The following is a 23,902-nucleotide window of genomic DNA, read 5'->3' as shown; positions in this document are numbered from 1 at the left end:
TCAGTGTGGCAATAGATGTAATCGGTCAAGTAGCTATGAGAAGACACTGGCATTATGAAGGGCCTGTCTGCAGGCCAATTCTGTCTCTGGCTCTGAACTTAGAATATTACTGAGGGTCTCTGGTGCCTGTGTCCTTATTGATAAACTGGAATAATATTATAATATATACTTGGGTTGATGTATGACTTCTTTTTGTTATTGTTTATTATTATTAGAAAGGGTACCAGACTTATAGTAGTAGACCTACCTTCAAGTTTTATACTGCTACTTTCTAACTAGGTTGCATCATTCTTTCTGGTTTTATCATTTGTTAAATGGAGAAAATCACATCTCCTTGCACAGCGTGTGAGAGGGGGGAGATGTAGGACTTAAATGGGAAAATGTGTGAAAGTGATTTGAAAATTGAAGCACTATTCATATAGTTATCTGAAATTGTGCGACTTTTTATAATCCTCAAGAAACGAGATTCTGAAATGTCTCCTTTTCACCAAGCACAACCCGCTGATTATGTTTTTAAGAAGTGCAAGTCACAGCTCTGTGCTCTGAGGCAGCTGGGGTAGGATTCACTCACCTTCTTCCTTTGGTTTAGTTTGGCTTTCAGATATAGGCAGACTCTCAGCATCAGATGTTTTCTTAATGAACCCGCTAAGGTAATGCAAACGAGCCTGAGAAGCCTAAAGAACAAACATGAGCAGCTTTTTAAAAGCTCTTGAAAAGCAACAACCAGTACAGGTAATACATATTAATGGTATTCTATCGAAAATGCAACAGGAAAATGTGAATTAAATAGGGCAGTCTAAATGAAGCAGACCAGCTCTTCATTATCAGATAAACTCAAATTCTGAATCATCCATGATTTTGAGTTATTTTTGAGAATAGATGAAGAAGCAGCCCTAAAAAGAATACGTTTCTGGGCGTACTATCTTAGATGCAGTGGTTCCTGAATCTTTTTCATCTGCCCAATAACCCTGAATTGTCACATGAGGCACTTAAATGGTAATAGTGTCACTATGGCAATCACTCTTACAGGAAATAGGTCAGAGACTCTCTAGGGGTCTCTAGACTCTAGAGACTAGGTGTGTATATTCCACAAGCGGGCAGCACATGGTTTTTAATCCACCTAAGGCTGCGCAAAGTGTAGTAAAGCACATACTAAATATGTGAATGCTTTCTTACTTGGGGGTGTTAAGAGCAGACGTGCAGATAGCCAGGGCTATGTGAAAGAATGAGGTAACCCATAGTGTGGGCCTATAATTGGTACCACCATGTGCTTTGTTTTTGCACAGTCCTTTGGGTAATCAGGAGGGTAACATTTTACAATGTGTCCAAAGGTGGTCCTAACGTAGTTATTCAATGCCTGTCTGATAAAATTTCAGATACCATTACTAAAGGACAGGCTATATGGTTTTTATCAGCATGGCCATTTTTTTCAGAGCATGCCTAAGGAGGAAAAGTAAAAGATGACAGCTTTTCGAAGTCAGGTGACCTTGATTGCTCTTCCTGGCTCAGTTGTCTCCCAGGCTTGTTTCATGGCTCGGATTTCATCTGCCCGTTCTGTATCCTTTTTCACTTCAAATAATTCTGATTCATTGTGTTCAGTGACCAACCTCAAAATCCAGTAGGGTTTATTTGGGTCTTCTTGTTGAGGGTGAACAGTGGATATCTGATAAAATAAAATAAAAACCTTTGGGTTGCATGCTTTCCTCCTTTCAAAAGGGTCTAGATTTTACCATATGATATATAATTTCACTATTAGGTATTTACTAGAGATAAATGCAAACATATATTCACAAAAGACTTGTACAAAAATGTTCATTGCAGTCTTATTCATAATACACACAAAAAACCAACATATATGTCTATCAATCGAGGAATGGATAAACAAATTGTCATATAGTCATATAATTGAGCTCTGCTTAATATTAAAAAGTAATAAACTACTGATATACACCACAGACAGATATTATACTTTGATAAAGAAGTCAAGCACAAAAGGATACATTGTCTTGTATGTCATTAGTATGAAATTCCAGAGCAATTTAGGCAAAACTAATCTATGGTGTTACCAGGAGATGAGGTGTGAGAATTAGAAAATTGAATGCAAAGAAGTTTGAGATAATTCCCGAGTTTATGGAAATAATCTATAATTTATATCTTGATAGGGGCATGGATTACATGGTGAATACATTGATCAAAACTCACTGAATGTTATAACTGATTTGTGCATTTCATGTATGCAAATTTTACTTAAAACTGTACACATTAAATTATGTTCACTCATAGCATCTCTTCACAAAAATGAGAGCAGGATAATTGATCATTTCCAGGTCTGTATATACTTGCTATATATTCATTATGAAAATTAACAATATTTTACTGTCTCATGGGATCACCTGCATGTATCATAGGCTGGGAGACAATTTTTACGTAGGTGAGGCTCATAGGTGGCAATTGGGTAGGAAAAGAGGATTGAAACTAATGTGGTTACATAGCACTTTACATAAGGTCGAGGCTATATCAATTATCACTGATAAATAATACAGTTGGGAAGAGTGGATTGATATAATCACCGAAGACAGTTTCCACCTGCAGTTTGGTTTTAGTGTTACCAAATGACCTTGCTTTTCTACAATACTTCCCTAATATTCTGATGAGAATTGACTTTCACAATGGGAAATTATTTTATTTTCTCCTTTTAACACAGGGTATATTAGCTTTTATTTTTTAAACTGCTTGATACATGAATTTATCAGAGACTTTTTTGGGATCAAATTTTGATCAGGAAAGGGAGCACTGTGAAGGTACTAAGGGAAGTCTTGTAGGAATCTATGGATTGGGTTAATCTTATTTACTTCTAAGGGTAGACTTCAGCTAAGAAATGAAATCTTTGAAATCTGTATGAACCATTCCTGGAGTCTGAAACAACAAGTCATCATCTCTTCTTACTTGCTAATTTTCCTTTATTGTCTATTTTCCTAATGGTACTGACATCCTACTTAGCTATTCCTGCTGGAAACCTGAGAGATACACTTTGTTCCTTCTTGTTCCTTCTTGTTCCTGAACACCCACTTTGGATTAATAGCTGCACCCCACCTTTTGTTTTCTAGATAGTTCTTGATCTGTCCCATCCTTCCTTTCCTTTTTCCTGTTCCTGACACACTTTGCACTCTTTTGCTTAGATTACTGAAGTATTTTCTTGAATTCTCTTCCTCTCCAGTCTTTCCTCCTTTAAGTGCACACCCTTAAAAGCCACGAGGGTATCTGAAATGTAAATCTGATCATGTTAATGTGCTTCTTAAATACCCCAAGTTCCAGTCCTGCTTAACCTAGGCATAAAATGGTGGGAAGATTTTGTACTCATAGGTATTTTGTTTAGAGTGCACTGTTTTTAGGTAACTTGAAAATCTTTAGGCCTGTGCTTGCACTCCTCAAGTTTGCCATCCACATCCTCTTCCTTACCCCTAATCATTGCAGTTTTCTAACTGACCCTGAAGGAGCTTAGACTCATAACCTCTGGACTGTATATACAGTCCCAGCCTTCCAATGACGCTTTAAGGCCCTTTACTAGCTGACCCTTACTGATCCCTCCAGCCTCATCTCTCATACTTTAATACTTAAAAAAACCAGATCGAGTTTTCGCCTCATCATGTCTTTGCTTATTAACTCGGTTCAGAACTCAGTTCCTCCTGGAAGGGGCTGTATTAGAACCTATCCTTTCTACCACTGCACATACAACACTCAACATTATAATTCTCAGTTTACCTTCAGTCTCCTCCATTATTAGACTGTGAATTCTTTTAGGGTTAGTACTGAGTCATATTTATCTTAGAAACGCAAGTGCCATGAATAGTGTTCTACATACTAAAGGTTTAATTGATGGTTTTTGATACTGAACTAGAAAAGGGAGCTTGAGGAAGGTGTCCAAGGAATGTCCTCGAGGTATCTAGATGGTTTCTGGAATCAGGGAAAAGGAATGTTTCACAGTTTTGTCCTCAGATGAGATAGGCAAGTAGGAATCCAATGAACCTAAAATCATTAAGTGACTCAAATAAAAAAAAAAATTCCACACCCACCTGAGGCTCAAAGCGAGGTGCTTGTTTTTCTTTGGCTGTCTTTTCTTTCTCAGAAGATTTTTCTTTGCCTTTCCTTGTTATTTTGGAAGTTACTGAAGATTTATGTCCCTCACTACTAATAGTGTGGGAGTCTGGGCTTCCTAAGGTAATTAACTCCTCGTGTCTTTCACCATAAGCTAGAGAGACATAAAAATAAAAACTGGTGAGTCATAACAATAAAATGGTTTCACAGGGGACAAGGAAATCAACTCAGGGAAATATGGTTAAGCTAATAAATTTGTATTTTTTTAATCACACAGATTTTTATAAAGGCCTGTTTGACTCGTTTTCATAAAATCTATATATAATTCGTATTACCAAACACTCACCATTGATGTGGATGAACCCGTGGGCTTTGGTACATTTATAAGACTGTGTAACCATCACCACTATACAATTTATTTCCAATATAGATGCCATTTATTTCATTTATTGCACAATTGTGTTGGCTAGTACTTGTAATACAATATTGAACTCATTTACTTCTGCTGTAATCTTTATTATTCCCTTACTTCTGATTGGTTTAGACACAGTTATCTCTTCTTTTTCTAGTTTTCTAGTTTTTTAAGATGGAACATAAGTTATTGATTTGTGATCTTACGTCTTTGTAATACAAGCATTTGTAGCTATTTATTTCTCTCAACACTACTTTTACTGCATCCTCGGTTTATTTTTAATTCATTTCTAAGAATTTCTTAATTTCTCTTGTGATTTCTTCTCTGATCCATTGGTTAAGAGAGTATGTTGTCTAATTTTCACGTATTTGTGAAATTCTCCAATTTCTTTCTTTCTTGGTTTTTTCTTTTGAGATGGAGTCTCACTCTGTCACCCAGGCTGGAGTGCAGTGGCACGATCTCGGCTCACTGCAAGCTCCACCTCCCGGGTTCACACCATTCTTCTGCCTCAGCCTCCCGAGTAGCTGGGACTACAGGCGCCTGCTGCCACACCTGGCTAATTTTTTTTTTTTTTTTTTTTTTTTTTTGTATTTTTAGTGGAGACGGGTTTTCACCGTGTTAGCCAGGATGGTCTTGATCTCCTGAGCTCATGATCCGCCTGCCTCGGCCTCCTGAAGTGCTGGGATTACAGGCGTGAGCCACGGTGCCTGGCCTCCAATTTATTTCTTATTGCTTCTACTTCCTTTCAATTGTGACCTGAAAACATTTGTATAATTTCCATAGTTTTATTTAGACTTGTTTTATTGATTTATATGTGGTCTATATTGCAGAATGTTCCATACGCCCTTGAGAAGAATGTGTATTCTGCTGTTGTTGAGTGGAGTATTCTATAGGTATCTGTTAGGTCAAATTGGTTTACAGAGTTGTTCAAGCCTTCTATTTCCTTGCTAATTTCCTGTTTAGTTTGTCTACTCATTATTAAAATTGGGGTATTAAACTTTCCAATGATTATTGTTGAATTGTCTATTTCTTCTTTCAATTCTGTCCGTTTTTGCTTCATGTATTTTGAATTCTGTTGTTAGGTTTATGTATGTTTATAATTGCTCTATTGCTTGACGAAGTACCCTTTTACCATTTTAAAGTATCCTTTTTTGTCTCTATTAACATTTTTCATCTTAGACCCTATTTTGTCTGGTGTTAGTATAGCCACTCCAAGTCTCTTTTGGTTCTTCTTTTTATGGTATTGTTTTTTCCATATTTTTGCTCTCAAACTATTTGTATTTTTGAAACTGAAGTATGTTGTTTACAGAGAGCATAGAATTAGGTCTTGTGTTTGTTAGCCATTCAGCCATTCTCTGCCTTTTAACTTCAGAGTTTACTTAACTTACATTTAAAATAATTATGAATGATAAGATTTATGTCTGCCTTTTTATTATTTCTTATACACTATACCTTGGTTTTTTAATTTCTCAATTCCTCCACTACTGTTTACTGCTGTACCATTTTAATTCCCTTGTTTTTTGTTTGTATAGATTTTTGAGTTAGTTTCTTAGTGGTTGCTGGGGATTATAATTAAAATCTTAATTTATAACCATCTAGTTTGAATTAATACCAATTTAATTTCAATAGTATACAAAAACTTTGTTCACATATTTCTGTCCCCCTTTATGTTATCACAAATTTCATCTTTATACGTATGTATATGTATAAAGCCCATCAACACAGATTTATGATCATTGCTTTAAGCTGTTTTCTTTTAAATCAGGAGAATACAAAGAGTGATAAGCAAAAAAAAATACATTTATATTGACTTTCATATTTATGTAGTTTTGCTGGTGCACTTTATTTCTTTACGTAGCTTCAAGTTACTGCCTAGTGTCTTTTTTTTTTTTTTTTTTTTTTTTTTTTTTTTTTTTAGCTGGAAGACTTTCCTGTAGTACTTTTGTAGGGCAGGTTTGCTTTCAAAGCAAACTGCTTTGGTTTGTTTTCAAAATAAAATTGAAAAATATTTTCAGTTGTTGTTTTTCTGGGATATCTTAATTTCTCCTTTATTTTTGAATGACAGCTTTTCTGGGTAGAAAATTCTTGGTTGATAATTTTCTTTGCAGTTCTTTGAATATGTCTTCCCACTGGCTTCTGGTCTCCCTAGAAGTTGATGTAAAATTTTGCTGTTAATATTATCGAGAATCCCTTGTATGTGATGAGCCACTTCTCCCTTTCTGCTTTTAAGATTCCTTGTCTTCAGAGAGTTTAATTATGAGGTGTCTAGCTCTGGGTCTCTTTGAATTTGTCCCACATAGAGTTTAACTTCTTGAATGTGCCAATTGTTTCTCATCAAATCTGGACATTTTCAGCCATTATTAGTTCAAATAGCCTTTCTGCCACTTTCTCTTTTCCTTCTCCCTCTGGAGTTCCCATTATGTACATGCTGGTATGTGTGATGGTGTTCCACAAGTCTCTGAAGGTCTCTTCCTTTTTCTTCATTCTATATCCTCAGACGGCATAATCTCCAGACTACCATTTTGTGGAGAAAGCTCTGCACAATCAGTAGTTTTGATTCAGCTTTGTAAGTGGAGTCTTCCAGGAAATCATCAGACAAGTCAAATAATGATAAGTCTTTGGGAATAAGACCTTGAAATAAATCCAACTCCATTTTACTTCTTCTGGCATCTGCCAATATGTGCCAGGAATATTGCCTGTTTTTTTTTTTTCCCCAAAGCTACTGCTGAGCTGAGGAATGGGACAAGTTAAAATGCCATAAAGTTTCCTATTCTTACAGAAATCCAGCTGTTTTTTCCTTGAACAAACAATCCTCAGTTGCTGCAGACTTTTATAAGTTTCCAGAGTTCTGAAAAAGTTGACTGTCATAATTTTTCGCCAGGTTTTTCATTGCTTTTATGGAGTTACTAATTTTTGGAGTTCTTACCCTGCCATTTTCACTGCCATTCTCCAGGATTTATTTTCTATCCAAACCTTCTGAGGATCTGTGCATGCTGTTTTTCTGAGATAGGGTCCTGGGACAGTGGAAAAATTCATTTAGCCTGGAGACCTTGTCACAAGTGCATGAAATTACAGAGCACTCTGTGGAGGAAGGTGAGATTACATTCCAAGCAGTTCAGCTCTTGCTTGTGATGGGTAGGAAAAATGAATATTGACTGATTTAAAAGTGAGTAAAAAGTTCACAGAAAGAGAATAAGGTTGTTTAAATGAGAGGAAGGATAAGGCTTAAAATTAGAGATTTAGAAACATCTTAGAGAAGAAGAAAAAAAGAAATAAAAACAAAGATTTTTATAGAAAACCACATATTAAAATCAACTTCTCTCAGAAACCCAAGATAGAAAGTAGGAGAGACCACAGAGGACACCTTTTCTCCTACATTGTTTCACATCTTTTGTCAGCCATAAACTTTGGGGTGGCAGAAACACTGCCTTCACAGAAAAGCAAACTCAGTGCTGCTTCTTTTCAGTCTCTTCTGGCCTCCCCTTCCTCCAGGTGTTGCAGTACCAGCCCTTCATCCTAACCCAAATATGAGGTAACCAGGCTTCAACCACCCTCACGGGCCACAGCTACCACTTCAGCTTCTGGTCCTAAGAAAATCCAGGTCCTAGAGCTCTCAATGCCAATAGAGTGTGGGATTAACAGAATTTTAGAGCTCCCTTTGTGGCCCACTTTAGATAAGCCAATCTTACAAAAACTGAGCTAGAATAACTCATTATTTTCCCTTTGTGCTGCCAGACAAGTCTGTGTCTAAATAATGCTGTGTTTGTTGTCACAAAATATCGCTGCTAATGCTGTGCTTATTGTAACACAACAATTCACAATTTTGGCGAGTGTAGAAATCATACAGATAACATGTAAAATGTACATCTTGAGGCCCACCTCTCAGATTCCAACTCTGTAGTCTGGTGAGGGGCACAGAAAACTACAGTTTAAAATGGACCTCACGTGATTCTGATGCAAGTGGCCTGTAGGTTGTACTTTGAGAAACACTGCCTTAAGAAGTCTGTACAGTTTTCCCTTTTGTCAGAGAAGTGCTGCAAAGGGATGGGCTGAAGGGAAGAATGCCAATGACTTAGGATTCAAAGAAGCTGAAGGTACCCTCACAAGAGTGGTTCTCAAACTTTAGCCTGTGTCAGAATCACTTGAAGGGCTTACCATAGAACAGATTTCTGGGCACCAACCCTAAAGTTTCTGATTTGCTAGGTCTGTGATAGGGCCTCAAAATGTACATTTTTCACAAGTTTCCAGATGGTGCTGAGGCAGCTGATCCAAGGATCGCACTTTGAGAACCACTGGTTTACTTTTAGAAGAGTATAATTACCTTTCCCCAACATGAAGGACATGAGCCTTATGCTTTTTTAACCTTTTCTAACAATTAAATATGGAAGTGGTGAGGGGAAAATATTTAAATAATTTATTATTTAAAATAATATTTATTGAATCTTTACTGTGTTTCCTTCTCTTTTAAGTCTCAAGCATCCCAGCAGGGTATATTCAGAGAAGTTATATAATTTACTCAAGTCTCCCAACTGATAAGAGTTGAATCTGTATTCAAATACAAGTTCAAAGAACCTGTTAGTCCCTTTCAAAACTGGAGTCTCATGTAAGTCACCCCATTAGCAATGTAAAGTAATAATTGTAAATAACCCATATTTATAAATTACTTGGTGCCCAGTTATTAGCTACTTTCAAATTGGGGGACAAACCACCCTACCAGACTTCAAAGGGACTGTAAGCAGTCTATAAGAGTGGAAACTTGCCCTTCTACCAACAATCTCAGCTGCTGAGAAGTCTTGCTGTGGGGAAAATCCTTTGGTCCAATAGTCAAATGACCTGGAGGTGAATTCCGGCTCAGCCGCTAAATAGGTTAACTTTTGTAGGTTTATTACATCCTTTGAGTCTAAGTTTCCTTCTTTGTGTAATGGAGATACTAGCACCATGCCCAGAGAGCTTAAAATAATCAATATAGAGCATTTAAAATAGGATCATATCTGGTATCATACACCCACTGGGTTTTTTAAATGCTTAACAAATGTCAGCTGAAATTGAATCTCAAGCTGCCCCATGAAGCATTTCTGGGGCTTTCTTGTCTTACTACACATAGTTTTTAGTGTTTGAGTAATACATTTAGGTGTATTTGATTCCACTGAAGTTAACACATATATGCAAGTTTACATATACAAAATACCTACTAAAATGTCAGGCACACAGCAGGTATGTGCCATCCTTCTTCTTTACATTCTTAATATACAGAATAAAATAATTTCCAAAATTTTTAAAGGCATAATTTAGGGTAACCTTTTCTCATATAAATTTTAAGTTCTTTGAAGGCCAGAACATCATTATATGCCTCATTTTAAATTCCTAATTTAATCTAGTATAATGTTGAACTAATAATATATACTCATTATCAGATTGTTTAATATGTAAAGGTTTACAGGAAATACGTATGTGTTGGGAGTACATATAGTTGTAAGATGCAAGAAAAAAACATTCTACGAATCCAAGAATTATGAAACATGTTACTTCACATTGCATATTTATGTAATCAGAAGACCTCTAAAGGAAATGACCATTGGAATAAATTAATATACCCCTGGAAGAGAGGAGGTGCTCAGGGAGTATTTTGTTGATGAAATGAGCTCAAAAGGCCATTAGCTTTATGCCTTTAGGTCTCCTCTTACAGTATCCTCCATATATCCAGAACACACTACACAGAAATCTTCAGTGGATAACAAAACATATAAAAATTGTAAAAATTCAGTTTTGTTTTTATGATTAAAATTCAGTGCTTAGGTTTATATATCAGAAATAAAATCTGGTTGGAATTTGAAAATTTACATATTTCTAAGCTAGAATACTTGTTTAGAACAAAGTATACATTTATCAAGTACAGTCATATTTGATAAATATAAACAGAAAAGTCTATATATATAAATAATATACATATAACATGTATTTAATAATGTTTGGTTTCCTCAAAGACCTTGAATTGGCTATATCATGCATTGTGCCAAATAAAGAACAGTATAATATTAATTAGAGTTAAAGGAATAGTGTTATAATACTGCTAATTGAATGAGACTTGAAACCAAATATTTTTGAGAATGAGAGGTTTATATTTGTTTTTGCAAATAGATTACAACTTCAAAGACCCAGGCCAGCAACACAAAAATGTAACATATTGGCAAAAGGAATTTAAAATCACAACACCAGTAATTATACATGAAGGCAGGTGACATCACTAAGTACTATCTGCTCAAGGTTCTCTAGCCTTCTGTTTTCTTAAGTGACCATGAACCATCTCAGTAAGCGATTTTTACCAAAACTTAGGTATAAAATATACTAAAGGTGGCACTGTTGCCTCATGTTAACCAGAGGCCAAGCTTTCTAAACATTCATAATAGAAATATCCTAAGTTGTACATAGCCATATTTCAGGCCTTATTCTTTCTTATCATGGGTTATAAAGACATGAATTTTTGAAAAAAAAATTATATATTGTATTTTTCATATAAATTAAATGTTGAGTTTAAATAAGTGGGTCAACATTGACTTCAGGATGAATATCAGATTTAACTTAGGTCACCAGTGTACCAATAAAAAACAACAATAGAAAACCCTTAACCAATTTCTTCTTGATATAAAATTTTATATTTTAAAAGTAAGCTGGCTGAGCATGGTGGCTCATGCCTGTAATCCCAGCAACTTGGGGAGGCCGAAGCGTTGAGATCAGCCTGGCCAACATGGTGAAACCCCATCTCTACTGAAAATACAAAAATTAGCCAGGCATGGTGGCGCATGTCTGTAATCCCAGCTACTTGGGAGGGTGAGGCATGAGAATCCCTTCAGTCCAGAAGGAGGAGGTTGCAAAAAAACCAAAGTAAGCTAAGTGGATAAATTAAAGACATTAGTAACTAAATTTTTCTATGTATGTAATTTTTTCTATGTACGGAGTAACTGATGTGCGAAATATATCACACATTTCAAATTAGAGCAGTTAGATTTTAAGTCATATATATAATTGATACACAGCAGCTGACATATTGACATGCTTTAATCAAATTGACTAAATATAAGCATGACATTAAAGACTTAATTACTCTGAATTTGAAAGCTGCTTGACTTTCAAGAAGATTGCCCAACAAAATATTCTTTCAAACAGCAAATTTTCCTACTTCATTTTAAATACAATTTAATTCTGAATTTCTTTGCTGCTTTTCAGCAACAAACATACTATATAATCCAAAGTGTAATTTAATTTTAGCAGCTGGTCATTCACACATAAAATTTTCAACTGTGATATCAGGAAATAAAACCTAATTATTTCTGAAGACTTATTTTTTCTTTGGAATACATAATAATGGTAATACCATTTTGTTGAGTGTTCGCTCATATTATTAATTTTGTACCATTACCCAATTCTACATATTTACATTATTGTATTTCATGAATTAAAATACTATGTTCGCTTCAGATATTAATGTTTTTATCTAGTTTTCCACTAGAATCTTAATAGTTACCCATTAATATAGGGAAAAACAATATGGGTCATATAAATCTGATAGATGTCTTTATCAATATTACTTTTGTGTTCACTAAAGTAATATAAAGACATCGCTCAGAGACACCGTAAAGATATGAAACCAGTACTACTGTATATTATTATTTTTCTCCATTCAAAGCCCTAGACGGAGTTTAATTTCCATTAGATTCTTAGCTGTGCCAGTCACTAGCTGTGTGACTGAGGGCAAGTTTCTTAAACTGTCTGTATCCCAGTTCCCTCATCTGTAAAATGACAACACTGTAGTAATAACACCTATCTCATAAGTTTATTGGGAAGATTAATTGGGTCAATATATGTAAAGCCCTTCTTGGACATAAATGTTAGCAGTTACTACCAGTACCATCAGTATCACCACTACCACCAGTATTATTATGACAATACAACTTGTTAGAGTATCTAAAGAGCTTACAAGATACGTTGGAAGATTCTGGGCTTTGGAGTAAATCAGACTTATGTTAGAACCTTCACTCTGCTCCTTCCTACCTATGCAAACTGAGGCAAATTATTCATAGCATCTAAGGCTCATTTCTTCATTTGTAAAACTGGGATGGTAATAACTACTTCCCAGAGTTTTTGTGAGAATTGAGAAGAATGAATGAAAACTACTAAGTTGAGTAAGATGGACATAATAGCACTCAAACAATTATAATTAAATAATTAAACTTCTAGGTCTCTCCAGAGTTTCTTTCTTGTTTATAAAATTAAATGTACCATATTTTTCCTGATTAAAATTGTATGTGCTCATTTAAAACTTCCCATTTATATATTTTTCATTAAAACTTGTTTTTAGATATTAAAATACAAGTGATAAAGTAAAATTACTAATAATTTCAACACCCAGAACTAATTAATTGGTATGTACAATCTTTAATTTTTTTCTCTATGTATGCCTTTTCTTCTTCTACCCACTTATGTATTTTTGAAGAGAGGTGGTAATTTAGGGTCACTAATGTCTAACGTTATGAAGTCTTAGTAATTATGAATTTCTGTGACCTAAAGTGAGAAGAAACATTTCTGAATCTTTCCTCCCCACCATTTCTGATGTGGAAGGAAACGGGAATGGCCTTGAATAGTGAGCTATGTGCAGAGAGCTCTCCTTGTTGCTCTGTCCCTCATGTTGTGTTCTCTGGCAGGAATCAGTCCCTCTTTAGGCACATGTGATGCCCAGTAAGTGCTCCTGTGAGTGAAGTGAGTCCAGCACTGGCTCCTGGGTATAGCCTGAGACACATTCTCCTTCTCGCTACTTCTACTTCCACAGCAAAGCTTTATTTCTCATGCTTGGTATTCTTCGAGACTTTCTTGTATAATGCGAACTATTTCACCCTCACTTCCTCCACACATTTCAAGGTGTCATTTCTTTTTTTTTCTAAATATCCCAAATTTACAAAATTTTACATAACACACTCAACATATAAATACTGAAACCAAATTTCTAATTATCACAGAAAATATACACAAATATTTAAATTATGTATATATTGTTTTATATATAATAAATAAATTTAGGCAAATATATTTCATATGATATAATAAATATATAATATATAATAAATATATATTATATAATTACATATTAATATAGGGGAAAAAACATAATACAGCCCTCTATCAGAGACACAAGTAAAGACATGAAACCAGTACTACTGTATATTATTTTCCCCATTCAAATGCCCTTGATGGAATTTAATTTCCATTAGAATTCCTAGCTGTGCCAGCAACCAGCTGTGTGATATATATATAATAAATATAATATATATTTAACTAAATTTAATAGTATTTTGAGATATTTTTCTTTTGCACCATATTAGACATTAGCTTAGAGAATTGGGAGAAAGCAATTCTAGTCAATAGCATTGTACTATGTGATGCTATTTTTCCCTGAAAAGCTTAAAATTTTTTCACAAATACCTCCTCCTTATGATTGCACATTTTTATGAATCTCATTCAAACATTATTCAGAAACAGGTTTTCCTTGTGAGCAAGATCTTCAATTGAATTCAGCAAGGTTGTTCTGTATTTTTCCTTTTATGATTTATGATGAGATTATTTGTTTTGTCATATGGATCTGGGTTTATAATTTATAATTGCTATAAACAACAGTAGCATGACTATTTTGAGCTTATTGAGACAGGTGTAGCACACTATTATAATACAGAAATCAGAATTATAAAGAGTTACAGGCAACTCATGAAAAAGCCCACACTGTCCAAAACAAAAAAACAAAACAAAACAAATCAAAACCGGCTGTCATTCTCTGATCCATTGAAAGTCTTAATCCTCAGAAATGTAATGTAAAATCTACCAGTCCTATAAATTATCCTTGCAGAACAAAGCGGAAATGAGAACAGCTTTGGTGAACACACAAGCTCACACAAAACTGTGCTGTTTCTTTATTCTTCCATTTCTATAATTGTGCATATTTTATTTACACTTAAATCTTTAGCATAAAATATTTAATTCCACTGGTATTAGGCATATACTCTATCTACTTCTTTGCAGTAGGGGAACATAAAATTACCACATGATTTGTACCATCCATTATTTCAAACAGGTTTCTGTTAATTGACAGAGAAAAAGGAGAGAGAGAATTTGGTGGGGGCCAGGGGCGGGGGCACAGTATGAGCTAAGAGATTTTGCTTTGAACCACAGGGGAAGTAGGGATAGGGTAATGGTTACTTTGAGAACAAAAGTGGCAACCTGAAGGGAAAAACAAATAGAGAAAGAGAACACGGTAGCATGCAAACAGAAATAAACATAAACAACTGATAGATTTTTTTCATTTATTTTCCATTAGAACTTGGTGGGTGTGGGTGGTCAATTGCAAAATAATCAAAGGGCTCAAATTCGCAGCAGTAGATAATCCATAACACAGGGTTAGGCAACGTTAGGTGGGGCCCGGAAACCTTCACAGCTGAAGACCCAGAGAAGGGAATTGGGCCGGAAACACAGCCTCCGGGAGCAAGCTGCAAGGAAGTGATTGCCAAAGCCAACTGCCTGTGCAACCACAACAAGGGAATCAACAGGCGTATTTGGGCGTATTCAGCTTGAGACGTGGCCTGCAAGGAATTTTCAGCTTCCGTATGACGTTTACTCACAGAATAATTGTGTTCTCTTCTAGTAGGCAAGAATATGTGATCGAAGCCTTGTCTGCTATTTCAGACGTTGTCAGTGTGCTGGGCTATGGGGGTGTTGGCTTTGGGAGGGGAGGTTGAAGTAGAATGGGCAGATGTTTTAGCAAAATTCTTATTCCATGACTATCCAGGGAATGTGCAAAAGTGTTTTTATGTATAACGCTATGGAGCAGCAGCACAGCCACTTGTTCAAAAAACAATGTTTGAACACCCCAGTGTCTGCTCTGGCGTTATCCACATAACACACATGAACAGCAAAGAGGCGGTGACTCTGTGACTCCTGTGCTACCACTTTCTCTTCCTGTGTCTATGTGGAACATCGATAAAAGATCGCAAAAGTTTCTCGTTGAGCCTGAACACAGTCTCAGAATCTTGCCCACACAGCAGGCCAGGATGCCATTAGGATTTACACATACCTGAGGTCACTGGTGTGGCATGTTCATGCATTCATTCATTAAACACTTACTGACATCTCCCACTAGTGCTAGAGATGCAATGATGAGACCGAGGAAGAACACATCCCTGCCCAATGAGAGAGGAACCTCAGAGGAGGCCGCACAGTGCGATGCCATTGGAATTTCCTCAGTGCGATGTGTTGCTATGGAAGCACACTCAATACATTTGAGTGGAAATGGGAACTCTTGGTGTCATATATTTTTATAGCTTTTCTTTGAATTTTAAGACACATACTAGAATCTATACCTTCTAATAAAGTAAGCCTGGCAATAACAATTTTCTCTTAACTTCTATACACACAAACCTCTTTAAGCTCTTTCTTGATCAGGTCCAGGCAGATAATAGAAGCAAGCAAACACCTGAACAGAGTTGTTGGCAATTAATAAATAAGGGTAATAATAATAGGAGTAGCTTACATGTGTCCTATCATTTACTCATTCAGCTAATATTGTGGGGTGCTTACTGTGCATATGGGATCTAACTAGGGATAATGCAAGGGACGAAACAGGCAAAAATGGACAAAACTCCTCATTCTTCAGGGGCTTGCATTCTAATAGAGGAATATAAATAATAGATAAAATTTACTGTTTCTTAGAGGACGAAAAGGACTAAGAGTGTATGTCTTATCATAAGTGTGTTGTATGTATACTGAAAATTTTGAATGATGACAAAGCCCACTTTGGTGGTGGCCACCATCAAGTGTTTGAACTCAAGTTAATGGGGCCCAGGAAGAAATGGAGGCTTTTACATTTTATGTTATGCCCTTTTGTATTGCATGGGTTTATTTTATTTTAAAAATAACATGCATATATTATTTTTATGATTAGGCAATCTAGCTTAAATTTGAAAAAGAACATAAATAGAAAATACACATTCTTTCAGATTCAATTATTAGATTGCCTAATGGGATATAAAGCTGTTGGAGGTTTCCCTTTGATTCTCTTTTTTGAAAGCAACAAGCTTCCTGGCCAGGAATACTAAGAGTAGTTTAGATTTTGAAAAAATAAATCAGAGTACTCTTTCACTAGGAAATTATTCTTCTAGAATTGAAGAATTTGTGAAATATTTTAAAAGCTTGTATTTAATGCTATATATTCTCAACAAATATGGGCAAATATAATTTTTTAAATAGAAAAATTTCTTATACATTATTGAAATGTTCAAAAGTATAATCAATTAGTAATTTTTATTAACTAGACAAAATATGCTTACATTACATCTAATCATATTTTTTTCTTATAAAACAGGCAGTAAAAATTTTGAAACATAATCAATTAACACAACAGGAAATGTCACAGGGTATAGAGTACAAATTATAATGTATAATTAAACATACAATGATATTTTCATGACTAAATAATAAATTTATTAAATATTTAAATATCAACTTATTCAAATGTAAAGTGCATGTTTAAACATTTAGGGTGACATACCTTTGGTATTGTTTTTCTTTAAGTCTTTCAGTGCTTGAACAAATTTCAGCTGGCTTTCAGTGAGAGGCCAACTGTTACACAACACCGAACACTGTATAATATACTTGTAATTCTGTGAAATAAAATGCAGGGTTAAAAGTGATAAGAACATACATGGTATGTGCCTAATGTCATTTATTATGCTACGTACATGATAAATGCAGAATTTTCCAGATCAGACAGTCATAATTTAGTTAAATAATGCTGGATGTTCTCCAAAACTCTGTAACGCTACAGTTTATAAAAGTTTAATAGCCTCACATCCCCACCAACACCTGCCATTACCCAACTTTATAATTTTTGCGAGTGCGGGGGGGTATAAAGAGAAATCTCACTGCTATTGTATTTTGCGTTTTTAAGATTACTATAGTTTTTTTCAAAGCTGTTGGCCTTTAGGGTTTTCTCTTCTTTGTGATCATGACACAGAAATAGTCTCCTACATTATTTATTATGATTTTTATCGATTAAAATTTTACAATTAAATGTTCACTATATCTGGAATTCGCCTTTATGTGTGATGTTAGCTAGTGATCTAGTTTTATTTCTCTCCATGGAGATGTAATTTTCCTAGTACAACCTAATCAATAGTCCATCTTTTCTTCATTAGTTTATGGTGTTGCCTCTATTCTATATGAAATTTTCATAAAAATATGGATCTGTTTCTATCTTTCTCTTATTGCTCCATTTACCTATGTATGCATTAATTAATACTATTTTTACTGCTATATCTTTTTGTCTTTGGAAATACTAAGACACACTTTGCTCTTTTTTCCCCAAGTTTCGTTAGCTATTTGGGAATTGTTATTCATTCCTATGAATTTTGAAGTATCTTTAGAAAATTTTGGAAAAATACAGTGGGAATTTTGATTGGGATTGCATTGAATTTAAAGGCAGATTGAGGATAACATATCTTTATACTGTTATGCCATCTTGCTGAAAAGCGTGAAATGCTTCTCTATTTATTCAAGTCATCTGTGTCCATCAGTGGATTGGATTACTTTCTATAGCCTTTATTCAAGTGTTAAGCTTTTCTATGTGGAAAACTGATATATTTTTGGTTAATTCCTGGGTCTCTTGTGATTTTGTTGCTGCTGTTATTAAAGGCATCATATTCTGATGTCTAATGCATAGTGCCAGTGTAGAGGAACGCTACTGATTAAGTTGTAGTGGCAGAACAACATCGTGATTAAGGGCATGACCTCATGAGCTGGAGCTGTCTGGGTTGAAGTCCTGCTTTAGCACAAACCAGCTGTTTGGCCTTGAGGAAGTCACTTAAGCTTCCTGTCCTCCAGGTTCCTTGACTGTGAAATACAGATAATAAGAATACTTACTTCAAGAGGCTGAGGCGGGCGGGTCACCAGAGGTCAGGGGTTCAGGACCAGCCTGGCCAACATGGTAGAGAACCCCTTTGTCTACTAAAAATACAAAAAATATTAGCCGGGTGTGGGGGCATGTGCCTATAATCCCAGCTACTCCAGAGGCTGAGACGAAAGAATCACTTGAACCCCGCAGGCAGAGGTTGCAGTGAGCTGAGATCACGCCATTGCCTGGACGATGGAGTGAGACTCCGTCTCAAAAAAGAAAAAAAAAAGTTGATGGGGAGAATTCAAGATCTATGTGTGAAGTACATAGTATCAGGTGCATAGCAAGTAATAAGTCAATATATTATTACTATTGATGTCTTTGGCAATCTTGCTAAAATCTCTTAGTTCTAGAGTTTGTTTATTCTGTTTTTTCTTGGGCATATGATTATATTATCTGCCAATAATTCAATGATTATTTAGAATAATCTTAATTATTTTGTTCTTTGTATCATTGTGGCTTTCCATTATAATAATATTTCAGTATCATTGAATACTAACAATGATAGCAAGCATTCTTTTCTTATTCCAATTTTAATAGGAACACACTTACACTTCCCACATTAGTATAATGGTTTTGTATATGAGATTTGGCCATTAAGTGTAAAATTTTTGCCATGTGACATTTATGATGAAGAAGTTCTCTCCTATGCCTAGTTTGCTAAGAGCACATTTTAGAAATCCATAAATAGGTGTTAAACTTTGTGAAGTGTTTCAGGATTATACGATCGTTCTCATCTAGTCTATTACTGTAGTGACTAATATTGATAGATTTTCTAATGGTAAAAGATTTCTGAATTTCTGATAATTCTGTCTGATTGCTTAATACACTGCTAGAATTGGATATCTATTATGTTATTTGCAAGTTATCACCTATATTTATAGATACATTTTATTCCTTTTTGTGTTACCTTTATCTGGTTTTGAAATCAGGATTACATTAATTTCTTAAAAAGGATTGGAAAGTTATATTGTTTTGTTTTCTGTAACAAATTACTTTTTAAAAGTCTATTGGACCTATCCTATAAAGCCAAAAGGGCCCATGGTTTTTTGGAAAGGGAAGACTTAGAGGACTTTGAATTATCATTTCAATTTTATTATTCTTTACTGTTTTATTCAGATTTTCTATTTTCTTATGAATCAACTCTGCGATTTCTCCTCTCCCCCACCCTCAGGAAGTTACGTGTTTCCCCCTCACCCCCAGGTTTAATTTAATTTAATTTAATTTTACTGAGACAGAGCCTCGCTCTGTCGCCCAGCCTGGAATGCAGTGGTGCCAGCTCGGCTGACTGCAACCTCCGCCTCCCAGGTTCAAGCGGTTCTCATGCCTCAGCCTCTGGAATAGCTGGGATTATAGACACCTGCCACCATGCCTGGCTAATTTTTTGTATTTTTAATAAAGAAAGGGTTTCTCTACCATGCTGGCCAGGCTGGTCTCGAACTTCTCGTCTCAAGTGATCTACCAGCCTCAGCCTTCCAAAGTGCTGGAATTATAGGGGTGAGCCACTGCGCTCGCCGCCCCCCTCACCCCTACCACCCTGTAGGTTTTAAATTTGCTAGCACAGAGCTGTTTCTAATACTCTTATTTTTTTAACCCATTGTCTGTCGTTACACCTCCACCCTAACTTTTTGTTCTGTATTTGGTTAATTTATACCTTCTCTCTTTTTCTTTTTCTTAATTGGTCTTACTAGAAGTATGTGTATTTTATTAATCTTTAAAAGTAGCTTGGGTTTTATTAATCTTTATTTTTTACTCAACATTTCACTGATTTCTGCTCTCATCATTATTAAAATCCTTTCTTTTATCTTTGAGTTACTTTTCTGTTCTTTTTTTATTTCAATAGCTTAGCTCATTTGTTTTTAATCATCCCTGCTTCCTAATGAATTAATCTAGAAGCTGCATTGTATTTTTACTACTAAAAATAGTAGTAGTAATCAAATGCTATTTTAGATGTTGTTTACAAATTTGGATTGTTATTGGATCTTATGTATTTCATAATTTATTTTCTAATATTCTTTTAAAGAATTATTTAGTATATTTAGTATATTTTATTTAGTTTTGTCATTTATAAGATTTAAAACTTCTTGTTATTAGTTTCTATTTTATTGCATTATGTTCAGATAACATACTATACGATAGGGATAGTTTGGATTTTATTGAGGCTTCCATTTATTGTCTATTACATGATATTTAAAAAACTCGTGTGTGCTAAAAAAGTATATTCTGTTTATTGGGTAAAGTGTTCCATGTAGATATCTAAATGATTAAGCTTATATTTAGATTTTTTTTCAAATTCTCACAATTCTATTTACTTATTTTGTTTTTCAGCTTGAACTGTCAGTTTCCACGAGGCATGGGTTAAAAATCTTCAATTATTCATGATTTACTTATCTTTGTATCTCTGTAGTTCTAATAGTTATTGCTTTTTATTTGTTGTGTCTAGATAATTAGGTGCCCATATATTAGTTATGGCCATATCTACTTGATTTATTCTACCTTTTATTTTTATATAATGTTTCTATATGTATTAAGATATTAAAACTATCATCAGGCCAGGCACGGTGGCTTGAGCCTGTAATCCCAGCTCTTTGGGAGGCCACAGCAGGCGGATCATGAGGTCAGGCGTTCAAGACCAGCCTGGCCAACACGGTGAAACCCTGTCTCTACTAAAAATACAAAAAATTAGTCAGGTGTGGTGGCAGGCACCTGAAATCCCAGTTACTCAGGAGGCTGAGGCAGGAGAATCGCTTGAACCCAGGAGGCAGAGGTTGCAGTGAGCCGAGATCACGCCATTGCATTCCAGCCTGGGCAACAGTGCGAGACTCCATCTCAAAAAACAAACAAACAAAAAACTATCATCACAGCTCTCTCTTAGCTCGTATTTGCCAGGTATGTTTTTATATCATTCTATCATGAAACCTTCTACAGCAGTTTGTTTAAAATAGTTAGATCTTATTTTTATATAACTTTAAAATTTTAGCATTTTAGTTGATTAACTTGATCTATTTGGATTTATTGTAATTTCTGTGATATTAACATTTATTTCTGGCATTTTATTTTCTTTTCTATTCCTTTAATTTATTTTAAACTTATTTTACTTTTTGGTTTCCAGTGGCTAGGTCATGCCTTTTGTCTGCTGTTTTATAAATATACGCATTATCCTTTTTCCCTTTAATTGTAAGCACATACAAATTAAGTTTTATTAATATATGAACTTTAATGTGTGACATTTATTAATATGTGACCCACAAAGTTATATAGCTTCTTATAACCCAACTATAAAATTAGATAATTACGGGTGCATTATAGAGTTCATGTACGTATTAAATTTGCCATGTATTTAAAGTTCTTGGCACAGAGAAACTGTTCAAGATTCTCTAATTCTCCAATTCTGGCTATACGTTGGCAGCACCGCACATTGTATATTGACTATTTTTAGGGAAAAGATTGTTTTGTTTTATGTTAGGGTTTTAGGAACAGTCCAATTGAACAATTGTTTTTAATATACCTGCGTTGGTGTGCTGGAACTGTCTTCTGTAGTGGGTGTACTGGTAGTTTCCTCCTCCAAAAGGGGTAGACCAATGTCTTGTATTGCACTTATAGCTCTACCCTTGGGGGATTTCTGAATTCCCTGAGCAGCTTTCTTCTTAACATACACTTCTTGCTCTTTCTTGGATGCAGAGTGAAATGAAAGAATGTGCTTGCTAGCTGAATAGGAGAGATACTAAGTTAAAGTTAAAATATGTGATATACACAGTTATTACTCACTAAGTTAGATTCCTTTATAAAACACTCAAAGGAATAGGTCAATTCTTTTTGTTTTAATGAGATAAAAAGCAGTATGACTGGTTTATTGATCTTAAAGAAATCTACTATAATAGTATGTGACATGCACAGAACAATGTATATTCTCAGTAACCACTTATTTCTAAAAGTATATACAACAGTTCAACAATTTCTCATTTATTTTGTGCCACTTGAATGACCCTAAGCTAACACCACTCTGATTTTCTCTGTGTTTAATGCCACATATGTATATTATCACACTTATAAAAGACTTTCTCTTTAATTTTCAATTTTCAATTATTTTCTAATTAACAGATAACATAAGTACTGCTGATAGGTTTAAAAATGGAAATGTGTTGAATGTTATTAATTAATTCATCAAACACGTATTGAAAAAACATAAATGACTGACACAGGGATATTCTAATTCCAGCCATGACATTGGGCTTATTCTCCTACCACAAAAAAATGATAAAAATGGACAAAATGTATAAAGCAACTGTTTTTAGCCACTGGAAAATATACAGCCCAGGATTGTGATCCTTGAGACAAGGGAAACATACAAAGTGATCTCTTGATTTCCAGAGATTTCTGCCTGCAAGCACCTTCCCAACTGTATACAGGGAAGTACAGCCCAAAGTAGTGAACAGCAGTGCTGCTAGGTTTGAGAAACAAAGATGGGTGAGTGGGGCTCCTGCGACAACTAAAATTTGAGGTAGGATACCAGAAGGGAGTATACGAGCAGTAAAGGAGCTCAGAAATAGACATGGGGTCCACTTCAGTCTTTAGCTGAATTCTAAACTTCATTTGTGCAAACACTCAACAATACCAGGCAGACAATAACTACTGGGGGGTTGTGAGCTTAATGAAGATTCTGGTAGTTGCACAGTGTTGAGAGACATTGAAATTCTGATGGGAATTCAGTGAATATGCAGAGCATTCAGTTGAGACCCAAGAAAGGCCAAGCTTTAAGAGTAGAGCCACCCTAACACTAGAGTCATGGCAACTCTAGAACTGACTTAATAAGCTCAGGACCAGGATCAAGCTACCAATAAATTAACTGCCCGCCAGAACATGATTCAACACTCTTTCAATTAAAAGAGCATAATCTAGACTCTTAGCCGTGTAGCACACACAATATACAGCACACAATCAATTTGATATATGAAGAAGCAGAAAATGTGACCATAACTTGAGAAAATAGTCAATAGAAATAGATACAAAGCTGATAAAAATGTTGGACTCATCAAACAAGGACTTTAAAATAGCTATTTAAAATGTGCTTAAAGATTTATGGAAAAAGATGAACATACTGAGTGAACAAATGGTGAGTATCACAGAAAAATGAAATATATGAAGAATCAAAATGAAATTCCAGATCTGACTATATCTGAAATAAAAAATATCTGGATAGACTTAAACAACATTTTGTCAAATTCAGAAGAAAAGATTAGTAAACTTGAATATAAGCAATAGAAATGATTGAAATAGAACCACAGAGTGAAAAAACTTCAAAAGAGGATAAGTAATTCATGGTATGATATTATGGGATGTGAAATAGTGACTCCCCCCACCCCCCCAAAAAAGATAGGTCCACCCAATAACTTAGAATGTGACCTTAT

General features: G+C 35.0%; 1 protein-coding gene across 2 annotated transcripts in view; it reads right to left on the bottom strand.

Moving 5' to 3' along the window:
• The window catches only part of ADGB (androglobin), a 198,346-nt gene that overhangs the window by 28,934 nt on the left and 145,510 nt on the right, over positions 1–23,902 (bottom strand). For both annotated transcript variants that reach the window (XM_030809809.1, XM_003255848.2), the window contains exons 28-32: positions 22,003–22,202; positions 17,094–17,205; positions 4,074–4,249; positions 1,487–1,663; positions 572–674 (exon numbers count right to left, since the gene is read on the bottom strand). In XM_030809809.1, the coding sequence (XP_030665669.1) occupies positions 572–674; positions 1,487–1,663; positions 4,074–4,249; positions 17,094–17,205; positions 22,003–22,202 (768 nt within the window). The remainder of the gene's footprint in view (positions 1–571; positions 675–1,486; positions 1,664–4,073; positions 4,250–17,093; positions 17,206–22,002; positions 22,203–23,902) is intronic.

This window comes from Nomascus leucogenys, chromosome 3, assembly GCF_006542625.1.
Source record: "Nomascus leucogenys isolate Asia chromosome 3, Asia_NLE_v1, whole genome shotgun sequence".
NCBI lineage: Eukaryota > Metazoa > Chordata > Mammalia > Primates > Hylobatidae > Nomascus > Nomascus leucogenys.
Note: the sequence above shows the minus strand (reverse complement) of the source record. Positions and strands in the feature narration are given on the sequence as shown.